At 46.9% G+C, this 23,436-nt stretch overlaps 1 protein-coding gene across 11 annotated transcripts in view; it reads left to right on the top strand.

Moving 5' to 3' along the window:
* LOC135107509 (cell surface glycoprotein 1-like) overlaps window positions 1-23,436 on the top strand; it is a 197,507-nt gene that overhangs the window by 155,355 nt on the left and 18,716 nt on the right. For 8 of the 11 annotated variants that reach the window (XR_010271798.1, XM_064017461.1, XM_064017462.1 and 5 more), the window contains 3 exons: window positions 18,521-18,663; window positions 20,184-20,379; window positions 22,178-22,319. Coding sequence is in view for 10 of the 11 variants with exons in the window: in XM_064017461.1 (XP_063873531.1) it covers window positions 20,335-20,379; window positions 22,178-22,319 (187 nt within the window). In the remaining variant the exon portion in view is untranslated. Of the gene's footprint in view, window positions 1-14,163; window positions 14,267-15,361; window positions 15,392-15,774; window positions 15,925-18,520; window positions 18,664-20,183; window positions 20,380-22,177; window positions 22,320-23,436 lie in introns of those variants that run through there. The other 3 variants (XM_064017470.1, XM_064017469.1, XM_064017467.1) reach the window with 3 other exon arrangements.

Below are 23,436 nucleotides of genomic sequence, written 5' to 3'. Positions count from 1 at the left end.
GAGGGCGAGGCGGTCCGTGGAACACCGCCCCAGCAGCACGGCAGGAATGTCAGTGTTGCCTGTAGTCTTGCTGCTGCTCCTGCTGTGAGGTTAACGTCAAATATATCATATTGAATTTATGAGATTTTTTGTATGTTATTTTCTTTTGAATAACAACCAAGATAGTTACTTTGGTATCGTTTCAGTGTTTGCAGTACAGGGACCCCGTGTTCTTTATTCACGTATACTACTAGTACTAGCGACAAAAAGAAAAAGAAAGTCATTGGGAATTGAGTAGAAGGTGAAGCATCATCTGTGGTGTTGGTTGTGATGCTGGTGGTGTTGCACGACCTGAGATACTTTGCATTCCGGGGGTACAAATTAATAGTGAAGCTGTGTGTGTGTGTGTGTGTGTGTGTGTGTGTGTGTGTGTGTGTGTGTGTGTGTGTGTGTAAGTGGTCTAGCATGCATGCACGAATGAAATTCATGAGGTAAGGGGTGAAGGAGGAAGGAGCCGCCCGAGGATGAGGGCGGCAGTGAAGGAGGGCGCCGACACAGTGCACCCTTGTTGATCTCTCTCACCCGCCCCTCTCCTTCACCCTCAGTGCAGTGCCGCCAAATATAGTCTTTAACACAACAACAGACCATTTTCCGGCTGTGTGGTGTGTGCAGGCGGCGGCAGCACGCACCTCAGGGGCTCCCTACACGTGTCATAAAGGGAGCATCACAGTTAAGGTTTGTGCGTCGTGCACTGCATTGTGGTCTGTCATGAGCATGCATGTCGACGTGCTGCTGAGGTGGCTGGTGGGATGTAAGGATTTTCCCTGTTGTGGAACATACGCGTTCGTGTTCATTGGTGACTGACCAATAAGAATCGCTTGTCCGTATATCGCATGTTCGCATTTTACAACATTGGTTCACGAATCGAGTGGGCAGGATTAGCGACACTTGCGAAAGATGGCCACGTTTGCGTCATTACATCAGCTAAACACTGAAGATGGAAATAGTAATAGGTGCAGATCATCGCATATTGTATCAGCGGTGTGCACCGTGCAGCGGGATGTAAATGTGATCAAGGTGTAGTAAAGGCATACCTGTATTCATGTCATGTCTGAATATATTATTAAGGGTGGAATTAAAACCTATCTCATTATACGTAAGTTTGAATTGCACCAATGATAAATCTACGTATCTTATATGAAACTTGATTCCAAGATAGTGTAAGATCGCAGGAGTCAGGTGACTTCACGCATCCTTCTTACAGCAGTTATATATATATACATATATATATATATATATATATATATATATATATATATATATATATATATATATATATATATATATATATATATATATATATATATATATACACACACACACACACTAAGTTATCAGATGGTACTTGATAGAGTGTGTGTGCGTGCGTGCGTGCGTGCGCCGTTACGATGGATTGTACTGAGGCCATATTCTGTTGTTAGCAAAAGCTTCATTTACATTTAGTCTTTGTGCCAGCTGAGGGTGTGGCTCCGTGGCAGGCTAAGTAGAGTCATGTTCTATGGTAAATTTCATGTACAGTACAACACATTTACGAGAGAATCTTGTGGCTCACCTCACCTTTTAACTCCAACGTTACATTCCACACCCTTTCTGACAACCCTCATGCTCAGATATAGAAGCAAAGAGCAGAGGCTTTGGTACGAGTTGGAACAAGTACTAAGTTTGTGGGACTGTTGGGACAGCATGATGCTACTGTTTGCTTCAGACGCTGCAGGAGGCTGCGTCTGGTCCCAGCGGGGCTGTCCCTCTGCTCCCACGCTTGTTGTGCGTCTGCACTTGCATCTCCAACCTGGTCGACGCTGTGTCTGTGCCATGCATTAGGAAGGCAGCATCGCACACCTTCCACCAGGCGTGGGAACGTCTTCGATCTAGTGCGCAGGACGGGGTCCTGAATATAATGTTCAGCAAGTCGGTGGAGGTCAGCCAAGAAGGGATGTAAGCCCCCGCTATGACAATAGATTGGACCTGTCCATTACCAGCAGCTTATGGACGTCTTGTTTATCATGTATTCAACGTTGAAACGTTTGTTGTTCATAAGACATGTAACAGAGGCAGGGATTCTGTCCTCTCGACGTGATGTAGATAACAGTGAAGTAATCACGAAACACGTTTTGCTGTCCACTACGGTTGATCAGACAAAACTTGCTGACAACCAAGCAAAAGTTGTTGAAGACGTGAAACGCCTTGACTTCAGTGTGACGGAAATCTACACGTGGTGTTACGAGTCTCCTGATCGATTTCCAAGAATATCTTTATGTAGCACTATGAGATCTCATGTTCCGCATAACCTTGAAAGCTGGCGGGGGACATCCTGCAGCGCAGTGGCATCTCCTTAGAGGGATGGACGGCAGCTAACCTCTCCAGACCCTTCTCCTCTGCTGACGGGCAGCCAAAAAATTCCCACGTCCTTTTGTTGAGCTGACAAAGCCGTTATAAAGGAGGAGGGGGTGAGCTCTGGGGCACTTCTCCAAAGCGACCATTGTGTTGTTGTCGCCGCCAGTTTGCGAGACAACATCAGTGGTGGTAATTGCTGCATTAATATCTCGAGTAGAGGCATTCCAGCCATGTCATGGTGCCATTGTTGTCCCCAGCAAGTCCCCGCCCTTCCCTGGATGGCCCGGGACTATGGCGCCATACACATCGACCAAGTGTTGACGCCGGGACGCCACGCTAGGCACCGCGCCCTCCCTATGTCCTTCTCCCGCCCTCCCTCTCTTCCTCACCAGGAACAACACGCCAACACTGCCCTGCGCCTGTGATGAAATATAACTTTTTTCTTTCCTGAGTCTTGTGACTCGCACAAAAAATAATGAATCGACCTTGTCATCATATTTTCTCCATGTGTGTGTGTGTGTGTGTGTGTGTGTGTGTGTGTGTGTGTGTGGAGGGACAAAGGGGAGGGGTGGCGCTGGTACACTCGAGAACTCTACTTGATCCTCCTCTGTGGGGTTATAATATCACCCATCACCTCCTCTCCTCCTCCTCCTCCTCCTCCTCCTCCAATATAGAAAAGTATAAGGTTCTGCATATCGGGAACAATAATGTTCAAGCGAGATATGTACTGAATAATATGCCAATGTCAAGCGCTGAAAAAAAAAAAAAAAAAAAAAAAGATATTGGTGTTGTCATGTCAGAAGATCTAAAGCCGAGTGAACACTGCTAAAGCCGAGTGAACACTGCACAGAAACAGTAAAGACGGCAAATAAATTAGTAGGATTCATTATAAGAACCTTTGAATTTAAATCAGAAAAAGTTATACTTGCCCTATATAACTCACTGGTGCGCCCCCCATCTGGAATACTGTGTGCAGTTTTGGCTACCGTATTACAAAAAAGACATTGAAAAACTAGAAAAAAATACAGCATTGTTACTAAAATGATTCCAAGATTGCATAATAAACCGTATGAGGAACAACTGGAAGAACTAAACCTGTTTAGCTTAGCGAAGCGCAGAGTAAGAGGAGACCTAATTGAAGTCTTAATTTTTTTAAAGGATAGAGCAACCTTGACGCAAATAAATATTTTACCATTCCAACCTGACAAGAAATAATGGATTCAAGATTATACCCAAGCGTTTTAAATCCCTCGAGGCCAAACATTTTTCTTTAATCGCATAGTAAATAAACTTCCTTCATAAACAGTAAACAACAATTCTACTGAATAATTCAATCCCCAGCAGGCTCTCTTTTGTCCGAATAATTACAAATAAAACTATAACCCCTGCAGTTATTAAAATAACTTCTTTTTTTACAGACAACCGATTTTGTTATTAATGTGTTCATATAGGCATATAGAATTCACTGTAGGATGAATAGTAGAACTTCCTTTCATCCTTTCCTATGAAAATTCCTGGTCAGTTTATCCATACTGCATGGTACTTTTCCCAACTATTTCCATGCCAACACAAGCTGGAGGGAGTGGTGGGTGGGGAGGAGCCTTCTGCTGTACCATCCTGTCTCTCTTCCCTGTAGCTAGTTAAAAGTAGTTACCAAACAGCCTTGCAAGTACCAAAAGGTCTGTTACTGTTTGGCGTTCCTTTGTATTCTTTTGTATTATTCCTCCTCTCCCGTTCCTTGCACCCACAATACTGAGCCCCACGTTCGCGCCCCGTCTTTTCCGGCCCGCACCCCTTCGCCAGCGTGCTCTACCTGTTCCCGAGGGATTCATTATGTCGGCGCGGTGAGATAACCTGTTGTATTCCCCCTCTCGTGTTTCTGGATCGCCGGGGCCTGGTATCAGATAAAGTTTTAATTAATAGTGAGATCAGTTCTTAGGAGTGAAGGGCCCGCACCCACTCCACCTCAAGTCACACCTCTCTCTCTCTCTCTCTCTCTCTCTCTCTCTCTCTCTCTCTCTCTCTCTCTCTCTCTCTCTCCAGGAAACTTTTTTTCCCTAACGCCACCCGCTGACCTTTATCTCGTTATGCTTTCTGTTATTTCCTGACAGCGGAAGCACCAATTTTGTATTTCAGAGAGAGAGAGAGAGAGAGAGAGAGAGAGAGAGAGAGAGAGAGAGAGAGAGAGAGAGAGACCTTTAATATATATGTATTTGTGCTGCTGAAAATTGAATAGGTGTTGTGTATGTGTGTGTGTGTGTGTGTGTGTGTGTGTGTGTGTGTGTGTGTGTGTGTGTGTGTGTGTGTGTGTGTGTGTAGACGATCCCCATGTATTCAGATTATATTTCTTCTTCTTCTTCTTCTTCTTCTTCTTCTTCTTCTTCTTCTTCTTCTTCTTCTTCTTCTTCTTCTTCTTCTTCTTCTTCTTCTTCTTCTTCTTCTTCTTCTTCTTCTTCTTCTTCTTCTTCTTCTTCTTCTTCTTCTTCTTCTTCTTGTGTGTGTGTGTGTGTGTGTGTGTGTGTAGACGATCCCCATGTATTCAGATTATATTTCTTCTTCTTCTTCTTCTTCTTCTTCTTCTTCTTCTTCTTCTTCTTCTTCTTCTTCTTCTTCTTCTTCTTCTTCTTCTTCTTCTTCTTCTTCTTTTGTGAGTGTTCCTCTCTGCATTCACTGAAGCTCTGAAGTGGTCCAGTCAGTGCGCGATGCTCAGCCGCACATCTTATCGTGTTGTGTTGCAGTGTTGACTTCCTCCTCCATGAAGGAAACCAGCAGTTGTCCAAACAGTCTGCACGTTCTTCTGTCTTAGGCTGATCTATATTTGTGTGTGTGTGTGTGTGTGTGTGTGTGTGTGTGTGTGTGTGTGTGTGTGTGTGTGTGTGTGTGTGTGTGTTTCTCAATCATAAAAGTTTTACTAATACACACACACACACACACACACACACACGAGAGAGAGAGAGAGAGAGAGAGAGAGAGAGAGAGAGAGAGAGAGAGAGAGAGAGAGAGAGAGAGAGAGAGAGAGAGAGAGAGACCATGCGCCGATGTAGCCGTTATTTATTTATTTAAGTTAATTGTTTGTATACTTGTTTGCTTGTTTGTATATTTGTTATAAATATCAGTGCTTTTTATATATTTTTTATTCTATAGAGGATCTCTCTCTCTCTCTCTCTCTCTCTCTCTCTCTCTCTCTCTCTCTCTCTCTCTCTCTCTCTCTCTCTCTCTCTCTCTCTCTCTCTCTCTCTCTCTCTCTCTCTCTCTCTCTCTCTCTCTCTCTCTCTCTCTGCAAATCTTGTTCATAAGCAGTGATCAGAGTAAGGAGATTTAACCAGTGTCCAAGCCGGCTGGTGCGGTAGGGGTGTGGTGCGTGTATGCGTGCCTCGGCGGCTTGTCCAGTGCCACCCCCAAGCCCCTGCGAGGGAGGCATTTCCGAAACACGCAACCTACAGTTACCCTCATCAGCATTTATTGGGTAGTCTAGTCTGTTCGCTCTTTTACTTTGAATGTGAATGTGGGGAAAATGATCCGCGTATTACAACATTTACGATATTAGTTACTGTTTGTTTTGTCTTACTTGGTGTCCGTCATGAGCCCAGAGCGTCACATTGTTAGATCGGACTCAGTACGCTATGAATGACAGATGTGTCAGCTGATATCAGAGTGGATTGTGGACTACAGTATAATATTGTAAATCAATTTTAGTCGAGTAATATTTCCTTTATATATTTGGTATATATTTCAATAATGAGTATGAACTAAGTTTGTTCACGTTTACAATGTATTTTCAAATTAACATTGGTATACTAAAAGGGAGTTCGGCGTTATACCATCATGAATGATATGCATCAGATGTGGCTCCGGGACATGGCGGGTCTGCTGGGGTGTGTGAGAGCCTCGCTCAGTCCCGCCTTGCTCCCTGGGCCCTGGAGAGGCGCACATCTGTGGGGGTGTGCAGCAAAAGGAAAATCCTGCCCCCGAAGGCAGCAAGTCGGAGGTGCAGGGAGGGGGGTGCTGGCGAGGAGGAGGAGGCAGGCCGCGTCTGACTCATCCGTGACGTCATCCTGTAGACTAGAGAGGGAGGCGTCTCCCGGGTTAGATCGATTCTTTCCCTGGTATTATAATTTCCGCCACGTACACGACTTTTTTAGTGGTTGTGCCTTATTGTCTGTGGTTGATGTTCGTTCCTTGATCCGTGCTTACTCGCCCCGTGCACTCCTCACTCAGCGCATCCCAAGGACACTCATTGAAGCACCCCGTCGCCAGGCCCCACCACTGTCCAAGGCGGCGTCGTACCCCTCGTCCTCTCTTACTGTATCATATTTTCCTTGTTTAGTTGTGTTCATAATTTTCTCTTGATTACGTGCGTCCTCACTCGGTTTCTTCTTAATCTGTCGTCATGCCCTCCACTTGGCTCGCCGTGCCACTTCATCTCTTTCTTCTCTTGACTCCCCTGACCTTTTTATTTTGTCGTATTTCGTCAACTCATCTACTTTAATTTGCCTGTATGACAGTCATGTCTCCTCACCTGCTACAAGTACGTACTTTCTAGATCTCGTGTAACATTAACTTTCTCACGTGTTGCCCTGTCAGCTTCACCAGACCTACCCCAGGGCTCGATTTAGTTGCCTGAAAAGAAAAAAAAATTGCTGGGGTCACCTCGCCCTTGAGTTGCAGTGCGACTCTGCCAGTGTTGGACCCGGACACCGCCATTGAGCGATTAGTCTTGCAGCTTTGTTCACCAAGTCCGCCTCTCTCTACTCTTCATGATGGACGTCCGTCAAGGAAGGTGGATAGTTTTTTTCTTTTTTCTTTTTTTTTTCTGCTGAGAGGGTGTTAAGTCGTGTTTTCAAAGAATGTCATGTCAAGTGACATTGCAAACAGACGTGAATGGTACGCGATGAGAGGGATGGGTGGTAAGGGCGTGGTGGATGCAGTGGTGATGAGTGTGAAGATGATTCATAAGGAAGTGCAGGTGAGCCTTGGCCGTGACGGTGGCGAGCCTCTTCTAGGCGCCGGCGGAGTGTGGCAGCGCAGGGCAGGCGGCAGGTGCGCGTGGAGACGGCGCTCACAGTTTCCCTTCTGTGGACTGTAACATTGTGTTGCCTTAATGCAACGGGAAAATGTCTTTGAACTCACCTTTACTAAAACATCTGGATTATCTGCTCATCCCAAAGGCTTTAAAAACTTGTTTCACAATGTAATCAAGATTACTGGGATGTTTTTACTATGGTTTTAACTTGTATATTTTTTTAATTATACTTAGTCTGCGATGAGCCTGTGTGTGTGTGTGTGTGTGTGTGTGTGTGTGTGTGTGTGTGTGTGTGTGTGTGTGTGTGTGTGTGTGTGTGTGTGTGTGTGTGCGCGCGCATGCACGCGCGCGCACACACACACACACACACACACACACACACACACACACACACACACACACACACACACACACACACACACACACACACGTGCGTGCAAACAAGCGCTCATTCTTACGAACATGTACTACTACCTCATCTTGTGCAGCATTTCTGTGGCATCCAGCCAGACACAGCACCGCCAGCAAACATCGCGTGGATGAAGGGATGGAGGAAGTGTGATGTGCCTCACTGACGTGGCACTCTCTCACGCCCTTCGCCACAAGGGCCGCTCCTTTATTCACATGTAATGGCTTCACATCACCTCCCTTCCGACCATTACATCACGCTTCCATTAAGGAGTTTCTGTATAAACACGAGCCTGTGTACATAACGAGCTGCAGCTTCCTACACCATGTACATACCACGTATATACTGGCTAGACAAGGGCCTCTGTGACCTCATGGAGGCGGCGGGAGGAGAGAGCACCGCGGCAACCACAGTGAGTCCAGGTTCGCGTTGCTGGGGCAGCGCTGGGCAGCTACCAGCGAGGAGGCTGCCAGGAAGCGAGCAGCAAGTTTCCACTTGTGAGCTAGAACTTGAAATATTAAGATTATAGCGTGGTGACATTTTATTGGGTTCTGTTCGCATGCTGCCGAAATCAGTGACGTAACAGGGAATGAAACATGTGTTCGGCCAGGGTTTGGTAAAGGAACCATGAAAATTACATCCTCCTCTAAGAAAATTCAGTGGTGAGAGAGAGAGAGAGAGAGAGAGAGAGAGAGAGAGAGAGAGAGAGAGAGAGAGAGAGAGAGAGAGATTAGAAAAAACAAGTGAAGCACTACAAATGGGGGTCAGCCTCAGCGCGGGGTGGGTGAGGTAAGAGTGGAGTGCCTCTCCTCGGGGCAGCCGCCGCCCGCCCATGACTCACCTCTTAGGAAAGCTGCTGCGCCGGGTGACTGCGCTGCACCGGCCGGCTGAAATTATGTTTGATTTTGTCTTTATGGTAGCAAGAGTTTACGGCCTGCGGAGTGACCATGGTGGGGCCGCGGGGCGGCTGCCCAACAGCAGGTAGGCGCGAGACTCACAGCCGACTCGTCTATCGTTGATTTTGGGATTAGGCGGATTTTTATCTTGTTTAGAGGTTATTGCCATTGATGAAATTTGATGGTCTTGTGACAGCAATGGGAGCTTTTCACCTCACATAAGACATGCATTTGGGCCGAGGCGAAGCACTGACTCATAATTTTCGTCATGGCGAGACCCGAGCTGTGAGTCACGGTAACTAATCGTGGAGTGGTGAAGGCGATAAGGTTGTGTGACACATCCCGTGACACCGATGGGACAAAAAAAAAAAACACGGAAGATTTCAATAACAATGACCCTCATCCCTTGTCCACAGGAAAATGAGCGTTACATGGGGAAGTGATATCGGCTATAGCCCATTATTCTTGTCCATGCCTGCCATTCCCATGTGTTTGCCACGTCGATAACCTCTATGAATGATCGTTCTTGCATTAACACTGTTTGTAGGGGTGTAATTGTGTGTGTGTGTGTGTGTGTGTGTGTGTGTGTGTGTATGTGTGTTTGAAAATGAGAGAGAGAGAGAGTGAGATGAGAGAGAGAGAGAGAGAGAGAGAGAGAGAGAGAGAGAGAGAGAGAGACACTCACACACACACACACACACACACACACACACACACACACACACACACACACACACACACACACACACAAACCAGTTCAAACACCCGCAGGAGCCGTAGTAGTTTATTGCCACAACCGCTTGTCCCTCACCTTCCCTCTCCTCCCTCTGCCTTTCCACCTCCCTCCCAGCGCCCCCCTCTCTGCCCCTCCCTGCTCCTCTACCAGACACGTCCATTCTACATAAACTTTCCTGGGTTACAATGAGCACACGGGGGCAGCGGCACGTTCTTTTTTTTTTATTGTTATTATTTTGTCACAAACTGGTGGACTTGATTAGCTGATTCCGAATGAGGACGTGTATAGCCCATCAAATTTCGTGTACATAGGAGCCGTGGCGCGCGTGTGTATAAATCAGCCCTGATGATTGTGATGCTGTGTTGCTGTGTTGCCGGGTTTTGTCCTCTGCTGCTCACCCTACTCGTCCACTGGCTCTGGCTCTCTCCTCTCTCTCTCTCTCTCTCTCTCTCTCTCTCTCTCTCTCTCTCTCTCTCTCTCTCTCTCTCTCTCTCTCTCTCTCTTCTCTCTCTCTCTCTCTCTCTCTCTCTCTCTCTCTCTCTCTCTCTCTCATGCATGAATATCACAGGAAAAAAATATATACATAGACAATGTTCAAGGAAAAATAGAGGAAAATATCACCTAAATTGGAATAGGAAACTAAAGAAGAATGAAGAAAAAATTGCTCTGTATTACGGTATACGTTCGATTAGGTTAAGTTAGTATTTTCGAGTACTCATCTTGTTCCTACGTTTCATGAAAGCGAAACATCGGACAAAACAGTTAAGAAAGATAAGAATAAGGAAGAAATGCTCACGTGCTGAGGAGGCAGAGGTGTAATGTGCATCTGCCACCCAGGAGGATTTGAAGTTTCTCGCTCGCCAACCCATGAATATGTTTATGCGGCTTAAAACGACCTGCACGACGCGGCTGTTTAGTGCCAACGTATTCTAACGAGACCCCAGCTGCTGCCTTGGCTGGTGGTGCGTGGCGAGGCGGCGGCTGTGTACCTAGGGGGGCGGCGCGCACCGAGGAAGGTGGCTCCTGTGCTGAAGAGGAATCCACGTTTGTTTCCCGATCACTATTCACATTAACACTCACGCCATTAGGTTCGTCTCTATGTCTTTCACTCCTACATATGCAGATATTATTACATAAGAACATTAGGGAAACTGCAAACAGTTCGTAATCTTACACATGACAGTCATTGTGTAATGCATATACATAACCTTTGTCTCTCCCATCCCTACACGGAACTTTCTTATTGTTGTACCCACCAGACTGATGCTTCACCTTCCGGCCTTCTTGACGAAAACCACAGCACATTGATCCGAGTGACTTGTGTTTCGCCGGTGATCCGTCACACGTGTTGGTGGAGCAGTTGTGGTTTTTAAAGACATCAGTGAATAAGTGAGTCTTCGTTTACCGTACATTACATTGCATCAGTAGATTGCAACGTTCTTCAAGATGGGATAAAATTCTTGAAAATGTTTGGGCATGAGTGAAATATTGAGGTATTTACGCAGATAAGCAGGCGGAAAACAGTCAGTGACGACAAAGACTGACAAACAGAGAGTCAAACTAACAAACAGAGACAAAGACAGACAGATGAACATACCTATTAAAGTCGTGGCACACTCAAGTGAACACCCACTCGCTTTACCGTGAGCCATGTGGAAAGTTGTTTATGCTGTGAATGTTTGTTTCTCAAGCGATATTTACATTGAAATTACTCGAGGCTCCTCCTCTCCTGCCCATTTTTCTGTCTCACCCTGCGCCCTGCCTCAACCCTGCCATTGTTTTGTCTCATTCCTCGCCTTGTCTCACTCCTCGCCTTGTTTCACTCCTCGTCTTGTCTCACTCCTCATCTTGTCTCACCCCTTGCCTTGTCTCACCCCTCGCTTTGTCTCATTCCTCGTCTAGCCTCACCCCTCATTCTGTCATCCCTCACCCTATCATAGCTCCCCCGTCTTGTCTCACCCCAGACAGTCTTGTCTCACCCCACGTCTTATCTCACCTCTCGTCCTATCTCACTCCTCACCCTATCTCGGCTCTCCGTCTTGCCTCACCCCTCGTCTTGTCTCACCCCTCACCCTGTCTTGGCTCCCCGTCTTGTCTCATCCCTTCTCCCTGTACCTCGCCACCTGTTCTCCCGCCTTTCACATTTGGCTCCAGTGTGTCTGAAGGCGGGGCGGCCTCGGGGCTTACCTGGACCGCCATCCACACTCGCGCTCAACACACCAACATAAAAATCAACATTATTTTGGCACAACACTTTGAAAGGTCAGAGAAAGTATCGCTCAAGTCACCTTCACTTGATCGGAACCTTTTTATGCGACGAGGAAAGTTTTATTCGATCACATGACTCAGGTTTCCAATACAAGCGTCCGGGGGAAGGTTCGGCCAGGTAAAGATGGTGGGTTATGAAGTGACCCGCCGATTATCTCCACGTCAGCTTTGGGGATCCCCGCAAGGGGACTAATGGCGACTGTCCCGCGTGTGCCCTTCTTACCCGCAACGGAGTCAGTCGCCTTACTTCAGGGAGAGCTTCTTGACTGAAACGACCATAATCTAAGGCGGCATCATTGGAGGCTGTGCCATAGCTCACAGGAGACGCCAGGGCGGGCGGGCGGGCGCCTCACCTTGTAAGGCAGCCCGATGTGGGAGACTCCTTACGGCTCGTCTTAGACCCCACACAACCCCTACAAGGAAAAGCGCATCTTGCATCACCGGGAACTGCCGCCCACCATTTTATGCCCTGTTCAGTCTTGCACACAGTCACCATTAATAAGGAGGGACGGTGCCGAAGGGAGGCCGCACTCACAGGCATCGATTGCTTCAACAACCATCACTGCGCTTCAACTTGAGCTGCTGAGTGATCCACCAAAGCTGCCATATCGGAAGGATTTCAGAATAAACATCATGACTCGTCGCGCCGCCGATACACCAACAAGGTCATAATGGTGCTAAGCCGGATTTCTTTCTTTTCCTTTTTTTTTTTTTTTTTTTTTTTTTCTTTTCTCTGGGGGGGTCAGGTTAATTGGATATGTATGTAAATGAAGACTTGTTTGTTTGTCTGTCTGTCTGTCTGTTTGTGTGTGTGTGTGTGTGTGTGTGTGTGTGTGTGTGTGTGTGTGTGTGTGTGTGTGTGTGTGTGTGTGTGGATCGGTGGGTTATGTTGGGACAGTCAAAAGAATTTCTTAAAGCTAAACACATGAACGAGCATTTCTGACGGTCTCTCTCTCTCTCTCTCTCTCTCTCTCTCTCTCTCTCTCTCTCTCTCTCTCTCTCTCTCTCTCTCTCTCTCTCTCTCTCTCTCTCTCTCTCTCTCTCTCTCTCTCTCTCTCTCTCTCTCTCTCTCTCTCTCTCGCTCTCTCTCTCACACACACACACACACACACACACACACACACACACACACACACACACACACACACACACACACACACACACACACCACAACACACACACACACAACACGCACTTACGCACGCACGCACGTGACAAGTTTCTCAGCAAACCCCTTGAGTGCCCCTTCCTCCCCTCCCCCCAACACTCACACACAACACATCCACACAATGGCCTCAAATCACTGTCACAGGCGGCAAGCTGGACTCCTGCTGAGAAAAATTTGTTCTTAAAAAAAAAAAAAATGAAGTAAGAAAAACAAGAAAAAGTGTTGTGCTTTCCTCGTGCGGTTTCAGATTCTTGTTCGTGTCTCGGTTGATGAATTGCGAGTAATGCCAACACGGGACTGACATGAACCAACTTTTGGCTGTAAGAGCCGAGCCCGAAGACGAGGCCATTACCAAGTGTCAGACGCTGAAGACAACATCGTTTCTATAGGTACTGCCTCGTATACAGACAGTATGTTTACCCGCTTCTTGTGGCTTCCTTAACACTCTTATGTTCTTATGTTCTTATGTGCAGTAGACGATAACAATATAAGTTGCACTGAATTATTGAAATGTTTCCCCAAACCTTGACATTTTGGTATTATAATTACGTAAGCTGAAACAGAAATCAACCGTGGAAACTCTGCAAAACCTCGCGTTAAAAACAGCATTTCCTATTTTTGGTTGCAAGCGACATGTAATTTCGAAGGAAACGTATTATAAACCTGAGTAATGCGTCGCGACAAAAGGCGGGACGGCAGCTGCGTGCGGGTCACATTGCATGGGTCATCCTGGGTGCTGGTGGTCAGGATAAGAGAGGCAGGAAACATCGCCTATTCAATCTCTAGCGATGAAAGTGTAGCTGAGACCCGCGATGCAGCAGCAGGTTGTGAGTGTCAGTGGGGGTGAGGGAGCTGCCTCTGTATTGGAGACAAGTTGGTGGATCCAGCGAGAGGACCTGCTGGAGTGGGTGCATTGTTACTGGAGGGGTGTTAAGGCGCTCAAGGAGTGGGCCGATAGTGCATGAAGGGTGCAGAGGGGCAGGAGGGAAGGGCATCTAAGGGGGTACACTTGTAGTGGTTCGTCGGGTGATGACTCACCCGCCCCTCCCAGCTGCCATCCTCCCCGCCGGCTTCTCTCTCGCTGCGGTGTACGCTGACCCCTCATGCCATCTCTGTTTGGATGTATTTTCTATGAATCTTATATTTCGTGTCATTTTATAACAGATTTCAAATATGTAGAGTGATCTCGTGAATTAGTTTTCCTGTAATCCTAAATATTTGTTGCAAGGCTCGGTATTGGCGGGATTCCTTGTAGGGATGGCAGACGTCTTCATCCACCCTTATTATTAAGCTTGATGGAGGACGGGATGAAGACATTCTGCGCCTAGGACCAGCTTCACTAATCGCTTGGGCGGTGAAGGAGGCGGGCGGGTGCTCGGTGGCCTACTAAAGGGTGAGTGATGGTGATGCGAGGGCAGGAGGGATGGGTGGGGGAAGGGGCCGAGATGGTGAAGCAGCTGGTGAGTGCTGCAGCGACACATTGTTGTCTGAGTGTCTTGTTTTGTTGACCCGCGGGGGAGGAGGGACGGAGGTTGGGTCGAGGAGCCAGACAATTATTATAACCCATATTTCTTGTTCGAGCGCCATGACAGTGTGTGTGTGTGTGTGTGTGTGTGTGTGTGTGTGTGTGTGTGTGTGTGTGTGTGTGTGTGTGTGTGTGTGTGTGCTCCGTAGATAAACATAACTGATTAACCTTAAGAACGATAATAGAACATGTAATTTAACTTTTCCATGGTATTACAGTGAGAGTTGTCAATTCCAGGCGGTGCAGACACGCCCCTTGTTGCGGAAAAATTAATTAATGTGTACTGTGTTCATATGTTTATGGTTGCGTCGAGACGGAGATGCATCGTTACGTCACCAGACATTAGTGTTGCTCGCACCTTGTTAGCTCGTTAGCCATGCGTGGAGTATTTTTGCACATGTGAGTTTTTGCGTGCATGAGTTTGTCTGTCTGTTTGTCCTGGTCATGTATATACCACAACATTGAGGAAAGAAGCGGCAATAAAGTGGTGATGACATCTTCAAGTGTCGCGTGCTTACGTGGCGGTTTACCTGTTGTTGATGGCTTTGCGGTGTCGTTGTGGCGAAGAAAATAATGAAAATTTTATACCGTTGAATGTTAAAACAAGTGACGGAGAAAGGCGTGTGTAAATTTACGTGCAGTGTATGTGAAGAGCTTGAAGAGAAGAGTTCGTGCCGTCTGTTCACACCTGGCAGTTGACATAACACTGGTCGACCATAGGTATACCTGTGCCTGCGGTACTCACGTGGCGCCATCACCTGTGAAGGAGCGGTGTGTGGGAGTGGTAGGACGCGAGGGTAGGGGGCGAGGAGAAGGGAGGCAGGTGTTGCAGAAGCTTATGTGTTGCTGGCAACTCGCTGCCTTGGATGACTCACTTTCTTCGCCACGCGTTATGACCCACCCGGCAGTTCCCGGCCCGCTGATCCTCCGCCTCCTGGACCCACCGTTGTGCAGGCTCATAACACTGGAAAACATCGTCCTGGGTGGTGCGTGGTAAGGACACAGGCCACATTAGAGTGAGATTGTGTGTTGGCGAAGGAGGAGCGGTAGCGGAGGCCGGCAGCTCTTGGCGTCGCCCTGGGCGGATGTTGAGACCACATGACCCGCTCACCGCCACATCAGCGCGAAGGTCGGACTAGATGCGTTTCCCTCACCATCCAGAATGCTCTATGGGCTAAGCAGACCATCATTCAGCGCCAGAGCGACAAGGGCGTCCAGCCCGTGTTTAATTATAGAGTATATGATATAAGTACATTCGTTCAAAGCTGGGCGAAAGAATTAGAAAACTTCACAGCTCTGAAGACCGTTGGGGTTGCCAGGCGGGCTGAGAGAGAAAGCACAGCCGGCGGGGGCGGGGGGAGGCAAGCACCGGAGAGATGTGCATTCGTGGCCCACACCCGCCACTGAAGGCGCCGGCGTTGTTCGCCTCCTTGTGTTGGTAGTGTGTGGTTGTCCTGGAGATCTACGTACAGTGCCTTCTGCTCCCCGCTGCTCCCTCTGCTGTGGAAAGCCTCGCTGTACTAAAGGTTATTTTCACGGAGTTCTCAGTTTACATCAACAACCTGAACACGAAAAACTTTGTGTGACACTCGAGTCTTGTCCGTCGTGCACGCAGCTTCCAAGGGATGAAGGCGATGCCCTGTAGGATGCTGGCGTTACAGGAGGTGACACTGTATTGAAAATTATGGTTCGTAAAATGTGAACGAGTAAATGTTTGGTGCGGGTGATGGGACTACAGGACAGGGCTGAGCGGGGCCGAGCGAGGCGGGCTGAGAGATCCTGCTGGGGACAGTTGCGCCACACCCATCTCCATTCTGGCTCTTACATGCCGCTGGCTGTTCCCTCCAATGTTTTTTTTTTTTTCTTTTCTTTTCTTTTCTTTTCTTTTCTTTCTTTCTTTCGGCTCAGGGCGGGGTGACGTACGATATTTTCTTCCTTCAAGAGCATCGGGTCTCGTGGCCGAACTGTTTGCACGAGTCTTGGCATGTCCAGCCTCCACCGCCTCATGACAGCTCTCATGATATGCCCTACTCTTCTGGGCAGTTCTGTGTGCGCCTTGCAATGCCAGGTTACATTCCTGAACCTCAGAACAAGACTGAATGTCAATATGCTGGAGATTCTCTCAGCATGCAAGGGATGCATTAACTTACTCAGTGTCGAAATCATAATTGGTGCTTACGACAAGATGAATTAACTGTATATCTAGCCTACTCCTGCTGGGAGAGAGAGAGAGAGAGAGAGAGAGAGAGAGAGAGAGAGAGAGAGAGAGAGAGAGAGAGAGAGAGAGAGAGAGAGAGAGAGAGAGAGAGAGAGAGACTGACTGACTGACTGACTGACTGACTGACTGACTGACTGACTGACTGACTGGCTGACTGACTCACTGACTGACTGATTGACTCACTGACTCACTCACTCACTCACTCACTCACTGATTGACTGACTGACTGACTGACTGGCTGGCTGACTGACTGACTGACCAAATAGCTAACTAACTGACTGACTGAATGAATGAATGACAGGTAGACAAGCACGTATTTATTCTTGCCTGTATCTGCCGCCAAGTGTCACCGCCGCTAACGTGCCGCAGTGGTGTCGGCCAGCGCGGAACAGTAATGAAGCCCCGCTGGAAGCTTTACCTTTCTAGAAGAAGTTGCAAAATCCATAACGCATATGCTTAGTATTTATGACGTGCTGCATAACACGGATATGGAACAAGTGTGTGTATGTGTGTGTGTTTAAGATGGTCTGCAAATCTTAGAGGACTCAAGTGCGTTGCATTTATGTTAATTCCATACATTACTACCGGAATGCTACTTGACTCTTCAGAATATTTGATATATTGTAGATGGTTTTAGAAAGCGGTATCTCCATTGTGTGCCCTGTACACTGCAGTGCTAAAAAAAAATAAAATAAAAGGCGCTTATGGTGAGATGTGCATTATCAGGAAGGTCGTAGAATTGTGTGTTACTTGGTGCCAGGGGAGAGTGTCACCTTAGAACAGTTACTCCCAGGCCACACATCACGACGCAGTGCAGGGCAAGGCAAGAAAGGGTAGAGAAGTGAGCACAAGGCGTCATTTTCCTTCTGTTCCTCGACACTGTCAATGGAGGCATTGATATTGTCAGCAAAGCAGAAATAATTAGAGGATACGAGTGATGAACAGAAGGAATTCTGCTGCAGAAACGCCCAATGTTTTCCCACTGGTGGAGTGGTAGTGAGACCAGGGGTGTGGAGATGAGTGAACGTCGTGCCCATGATGAAGAAGGATGACAGGTGGCGTGTGACAAATCACCGCTCACTTAGTATGATCAATAACTCAATGGATTTAAATTTTAGCAAGAAATGTCAGAAAATTGTGACGAGATGAACTGCACGTTATGAATTACGAATTATAGTTATAAATTTTGATTTGTAAATGGAAGCTCGTAATACTGAAGGTATGATGTGCTCCAGGCTCATCCTCACAGTAGAATTTATTGTCTCGATCCTGTTGATTACACCGTTTTTCTTCCGGCCATTCATTGACGCTGCGCCTCGAGGTTGAAGCTCCCCACACGTATGAGCCTCAGCGCGGCGGGCTCTTATACATCAAAGCTGGATTAAGTTGCCCCAGGCCGGATATCCATACGCTACCCTATTACTTGTTTGCCTCCTCTATTGTAGTTATTGTTGGCTGGCTGAAAGTTCATCTTATACGTTGATGTGTCGAAGTGTAGCAAAAGAGTTGGCACTGAGAGAGAGAGAGAGAGAGAGAGAGAGAGAGAGAGAGAGAGAGAGAGAGAGAGAGAGAGAGAGAGAGAGAGAGAGAGAGTGTTGAATTGCCACCATCACTTCCGGGAAACTGTTAATTTCTCACCACCTTCGCCGTACAGCAGGCACCGTTCATGGATTAGTTTATTTCTCCTTTTTTTTTTCCCTCCATATAGTTTGGCTAGTTTACAATGGCATTTACAGCACGTCTAGTAAAGATCAGCCATCGTATCTTCACATAACCCCTACATCAGAATCAGTGTCACCTTCAGCAACATTCCCTGCATTTTTTGTTTGGCGCCACAGTAATGTGTAATTTCCTGTGTTACTTGTGAAACAGTTTTTTGACCCAAGTTTTGTTTTTTGTTTCAGGCGAAACTGATGGTGTAGGCCGGTGCTTGGTGGAAGCAGCGCGCAACAGTGGCTCTGACGACAACATCACTGCTGTAGTAGTGTTCCTAAGACCCGTGTCCACCATCATGGAGGAGGAGGCACAGCGCATCGCCCTGGGCCAGGTGAGTGCCGCACACCTGGTCACCGGAGCGACTCACAACGGCTACAAACGGCCATATATCTCCTTCTGGCCAACTAGAGGCTTAGGAATGTGTTAGCCAGCTACCAGTAATTCCAGATATACCGGGTTTGTAGTTATCAGTCAGCGGAGCATCACCAGGTCTTCACACGCCATCATTACACACTCCTTCAGTATTCCAAGACCTGCATTAATAGTTCAGTATTAATATGTGACCTTAGTCCCTCCAGCTCTCTTGTTGTATCCTGAAACCTTTTTAATCTTTGTATGATGCACAGGTTGACTGTAAAATCACGTTTTGTCATATTAAAGTATTTATACTCGTACGCTGAGGAAAATAATTTCATTGTTACATTTGTAATAATAGGATGTATATTATATGTGTAATGTTGCCTTTTTTACTGTTATGTGTGCACCATCCTCAATGCAGGCATCTCCTGCACACCGCGTAAATAACTGTGCAATATTAATATCCCTAATTAAAGGAAGACTACATTTCCTTGTCACATTTAAGTACCATGACCCATCAACTTGAGTCGCAACATGAAATTCAGTTCACTTACATATTCCATGCCCTTCCCCGCCCCTCCTTTCCTCACTTGCTGGATTACCCCCCCATTGAGGTGACCATTTCCTACCAGCTGACCACTTTCTTGCCCTACACGGGAGGTGTTCTTCCTGTTGCTGTAGCCTTGTTTGGCAACATTAACTTTAGTCCTTTACATGTCATCCACCCTCGCCCCTGTCGCCGCCCTGGGGAGGGTTGAGCCAAGGCTCTTCACTAAATTAACTGGACGATGTTCCAGGGCGCTTCCTTCGACCTGCGGCGGGGTCCTTCCCCTGCCACCCTCTTATGATTCTGGGTTCACCAAAGTTTGTGTATTGGCGGCCTTTGCGTGGTCGCCGCAGATTGGCTCAGCAGGTACAGACTGTGCCGCTCTTACCTAAATGCTTGCCTTGGATGGTTCATAAACCCTATCACATTCCCCTCCCCCTCAACTGGTCTCAGGTGGCTGAAGGCGCTTCCACAACCTGCAAAACTTATCCCTCGATGTAGAATTTTCATGTTTTGTCTTCCAAGCTTGACGATAGTGTAGTGAATGGATTTTACCGCTTAGTGTTTTGCTAATACTTGGAGGAAGAGTGTCCTGCTCGCCACACCCTCGCCCTCTCACAACAGCCTGCAGGTAGCTTCGATTCGCCACACCTCCCCCCCGACACCACAACGCCCAAAACTCCCCCTTTGTTGTACGTAAAGTCCCCCTTCAGTATACATAAACAGTATTGCAGTCCCATCTGTTGTGTCGTCCTTGACATACAATGAAAGTAAAGTTAGGCAGGACATCAGAATCACGTGTTGGGAGTTAACACGACCTGACACATGCCCGTATTAGTACCGTTGTGGAATCAAGTAATAACCTTAGCACAGTTTGGGTATAGATCAGTAACCTCCTGCCTGTAGCGTGGCTGGTGGCGGTAACTAATCAGCGGGTCCACTCCCAGGTGCCCGAGCCCGTCCCGGAGGCAGTGCTATGCAAGGACTCAACGCCGTCTTCGATCAACGCCATCTTCTCGCCCCCCCGTCAACCAGTTCGACTACAACAACGCCGAACCACCGCTCTACAACCCATTCGACGGGGAGACTCCCTTCAAAATGGATGCCGAGGATGCCGCCACGCCCGCCTCCCAGCACCTCCAGGTGAGAGAGAGAGAGAGAGAGAGAGAGAGAGAGAGAGAGAGAGAGAGAGAGAGAGAGAGAGAGAGAGAGAGAGAGAGAGAGAGAGAGATTGACTGACTGACCAACCACCACACACTTAAACATTTTGTGTGTGTGTGGTGTGTGTGTGTGTGTGTGTGTGTGTGTGTGTGTGTGTGTGTGTGTGTGTGAAGCGAGCGAGCGGGCAAGCAAGCACACGGGCACACAAGCATGGCAGGATATTTAAGAGTTCCCAAAAATTGTTATTAGCTGGTGAGGAAGAGCAGAAGCACACGCACACCAACCTGTGACCTTCCCCTTGACACACACACACACACACACACACACACACACACACACACACACACACACACACACACACACACACACACACACACACACACACACACACACACACACACACACACACACACACACACAGGTGTAGTCCCGACCCATGTGTATTCACCTGGCAATCAAAGGTGTTGTGGATGAGGTGTGCTGAGTGGGCGCGGAAATAATTGAAGACCCAACGGTTCCCTGGAGAGAGGAGGAGGAGGAGGAGGAGGAGGAAATAGTATAGTGGAGTGACATAGCTCGCAGTGTTCAGTAAAGCTTTTAACACAAACTTTATCTTTTTTTTTTCTTATTCATTATTTAAACATGGAGCGATATTATTTTTTTGTATTATTATTATCAGAAAACATATCTTGTGCGCAGTTTGTTTACTTGGTATCGTCTCATTTTTCGTCATTCAAGTAGGTTTCTGTAACTCATCACGTGATCCCTGTGACTCATCTTACACAATGTAAACTTCCACAAAAAAAAATACATATATATTATGCTCAACCAGAGACCGAAAATCCCTCATAATCAATGCATAGAAACTTCCTAGACGCTATAGGTCCGTTTGGGAAGAAAAATACCTATGGGTTTAGTAATCATCCGTGACACTGATGAGATTGTAAGCTTTCATTGCCCTTCAGAACAAGTAGAGAAAGTTTTACTGGCACTCCGTCAAGTTGTATATGAATGTGACTGTAACATGTGTTTTTGACTACTGTTTTGGACATTATTTGGGGACCGGTATATTGAATTTTTGTTACCCTTGGCCGGTGTCCCTCCTACATAAAAGAAAACACGTTATTGTACTCCATTTCTTCTATGTGACTGAGAGGAAACACGTAAAGGTGGAAGCTGTACACTTTATTTATTTTTTTTTCCATCTTTCATCCCTGTATGTGTTGGAAAAGTAATCCTGAGAGTGTGTGGGTGGAATAAACAACTAGTCTGTCCGGTCCATGTAACTGTACTAGGTTGGTGCTTGTCTGCAGTGGAGGGTCGGTGAAAGCAAGTAATGCACTGGTCCTCCCATACAAGGCCGTCAGGTCCATAGAGGCGTTCGTCTCCTTATAAGGCGTTAATGGTCATTTATGAGTCACTCAGCCATATGTTGTGCTCCTGGTGTGTGTCTGGTTGCCCCACGCTGTTGTTAAGAGTGCCCTTAGACGGGAGTTAACGATTCACACGCACGCACGGTCACACACACACACACACACATACACACACACACACACACACACACACACACACACACACACACACACACACACACACACACACACACACACACACACACATTCAGTATATGTTTGTATCTGGTCTCAAAGAAAAAAATAACAAATGGAAAAAAAATAAATCATAAGTTTCGGTCGTTACTAAAAAATACCAACATTAACCTTGCCACGTATGTAAATCCCAATGTCGTGCCTACAAGTGTTTTCTCTTACGCTCCCCGCAGAAGCAGGAGGAGCCCATGGAAGGCAGCGAGGCACCTCAACTGTCCGCCCGCGACTCCGACTCCGACGAAGGTATCCCCGCTGCAGGAAACAACGACCAGGCCTTCAATCCCCACGAGGCCCCCACGCCCACTGCAGAGGAGGGTGAGTACTCTGTTTACACACACACACACACACACACACACAAAAAAAAAAAAAAAAAAAAAAAGATATTTCATGGCGCCCGAACAAGAAATATAGGTTATAATAATTGTTTGGCTCCTTGACTTAGTCTCTCTCTCTCTCCCTCCCCCCTCCTTCCTCCCGCGAGTCAACTAAACAAGACACTCAGACAACAATGAGTCGCTGCACCACTCTCCAGCTGCTTCACTAACTCTGCCTCCTTCCCCATATAATGTATTTAAATTATAATGCTAGGCTGTCGGAAATATACATCAATAACAACAACAATAACAGCAGCAACAAGAACAACAACAATTGCACGTCTCAATTTTTATCAGAGCCCCAAATGAACATAGTGGCATCCGTAGGTTTTATTGCATATTCACAATTCTTCGCCTTGTGCTCCGAAAAACGTGATGCAAGTACTGGGTCTGCGTTTCGTTCTGTAAGTAGGTGTGAGTGAACATGCATTATTTTTAGTCCTAATTTATTTATTTATTTATTTATTTATTTTTATTTTCACTGTGTTAGAATACAATTTACTTGCAGGATAGACTCATACACACTTGACAAATCCATACTCTCTCTCTCTCTCTCTCTCTCTCTCTCTCTCTCTCTCTCTCTCTCTCTCTCTCTCTCTCTCTCTCTCTCTCTCTCTCTCTCTCTCTCTCTCTCTCTCTCTCTCTCTCTGAACCTCATAAAAATATCAACACAAATCTAATTAATGCAGCACCACAAGTTGGAAATAACTCGCGCGTGACTCTTTGCCTCATTATGCAAGGTAAAAGGAATTAAAGTGAAAGTAGTAACGAAAAATTCATCCCACGCTTCATGGTCTCCCCACCACGGCTTCCCTATCCCGCGCCGTGCCTGTGATGGCTCTGATAGCTGTGGCTTCTGGCTTCTGGCTTCGTCCTTCCCTTTGATGCTTGTCAGTTGTCGACGATGTTTTGATGTGCTGCCTCAGTCACCCCTTGATTTGCCGTGCGGTGGGGCGTTTTATTTGGTGTTGGCAATATTTTGTTGTTACTGTTGTTGTTGTTGATTTATTTTTTTATTTATTTTTTTTTATTTATTTTTTTTTATTTATTTTTTTTTT

This window comes from Scylla paramamosain, chromosome 15, assembly GCF_035594125.1.
Source record: "Scylla paramamosain isolate STU-SP2022 chromosome 15, ASM3559412v1, whole genome shotgun sequence".
In the NCBI taxonomy this organism is placed as follows: Eukaryota; Metazoa; Arthropoda; class Malacostraca; order Decapoda; family Portunidae; genus Scylla; species Scylla paramamosain.
The sequence above is the reverse complement of the archived record's forward strand: the minus strand, read 5'-3'. Positions and strand labels throughout refer to the sequence as shown.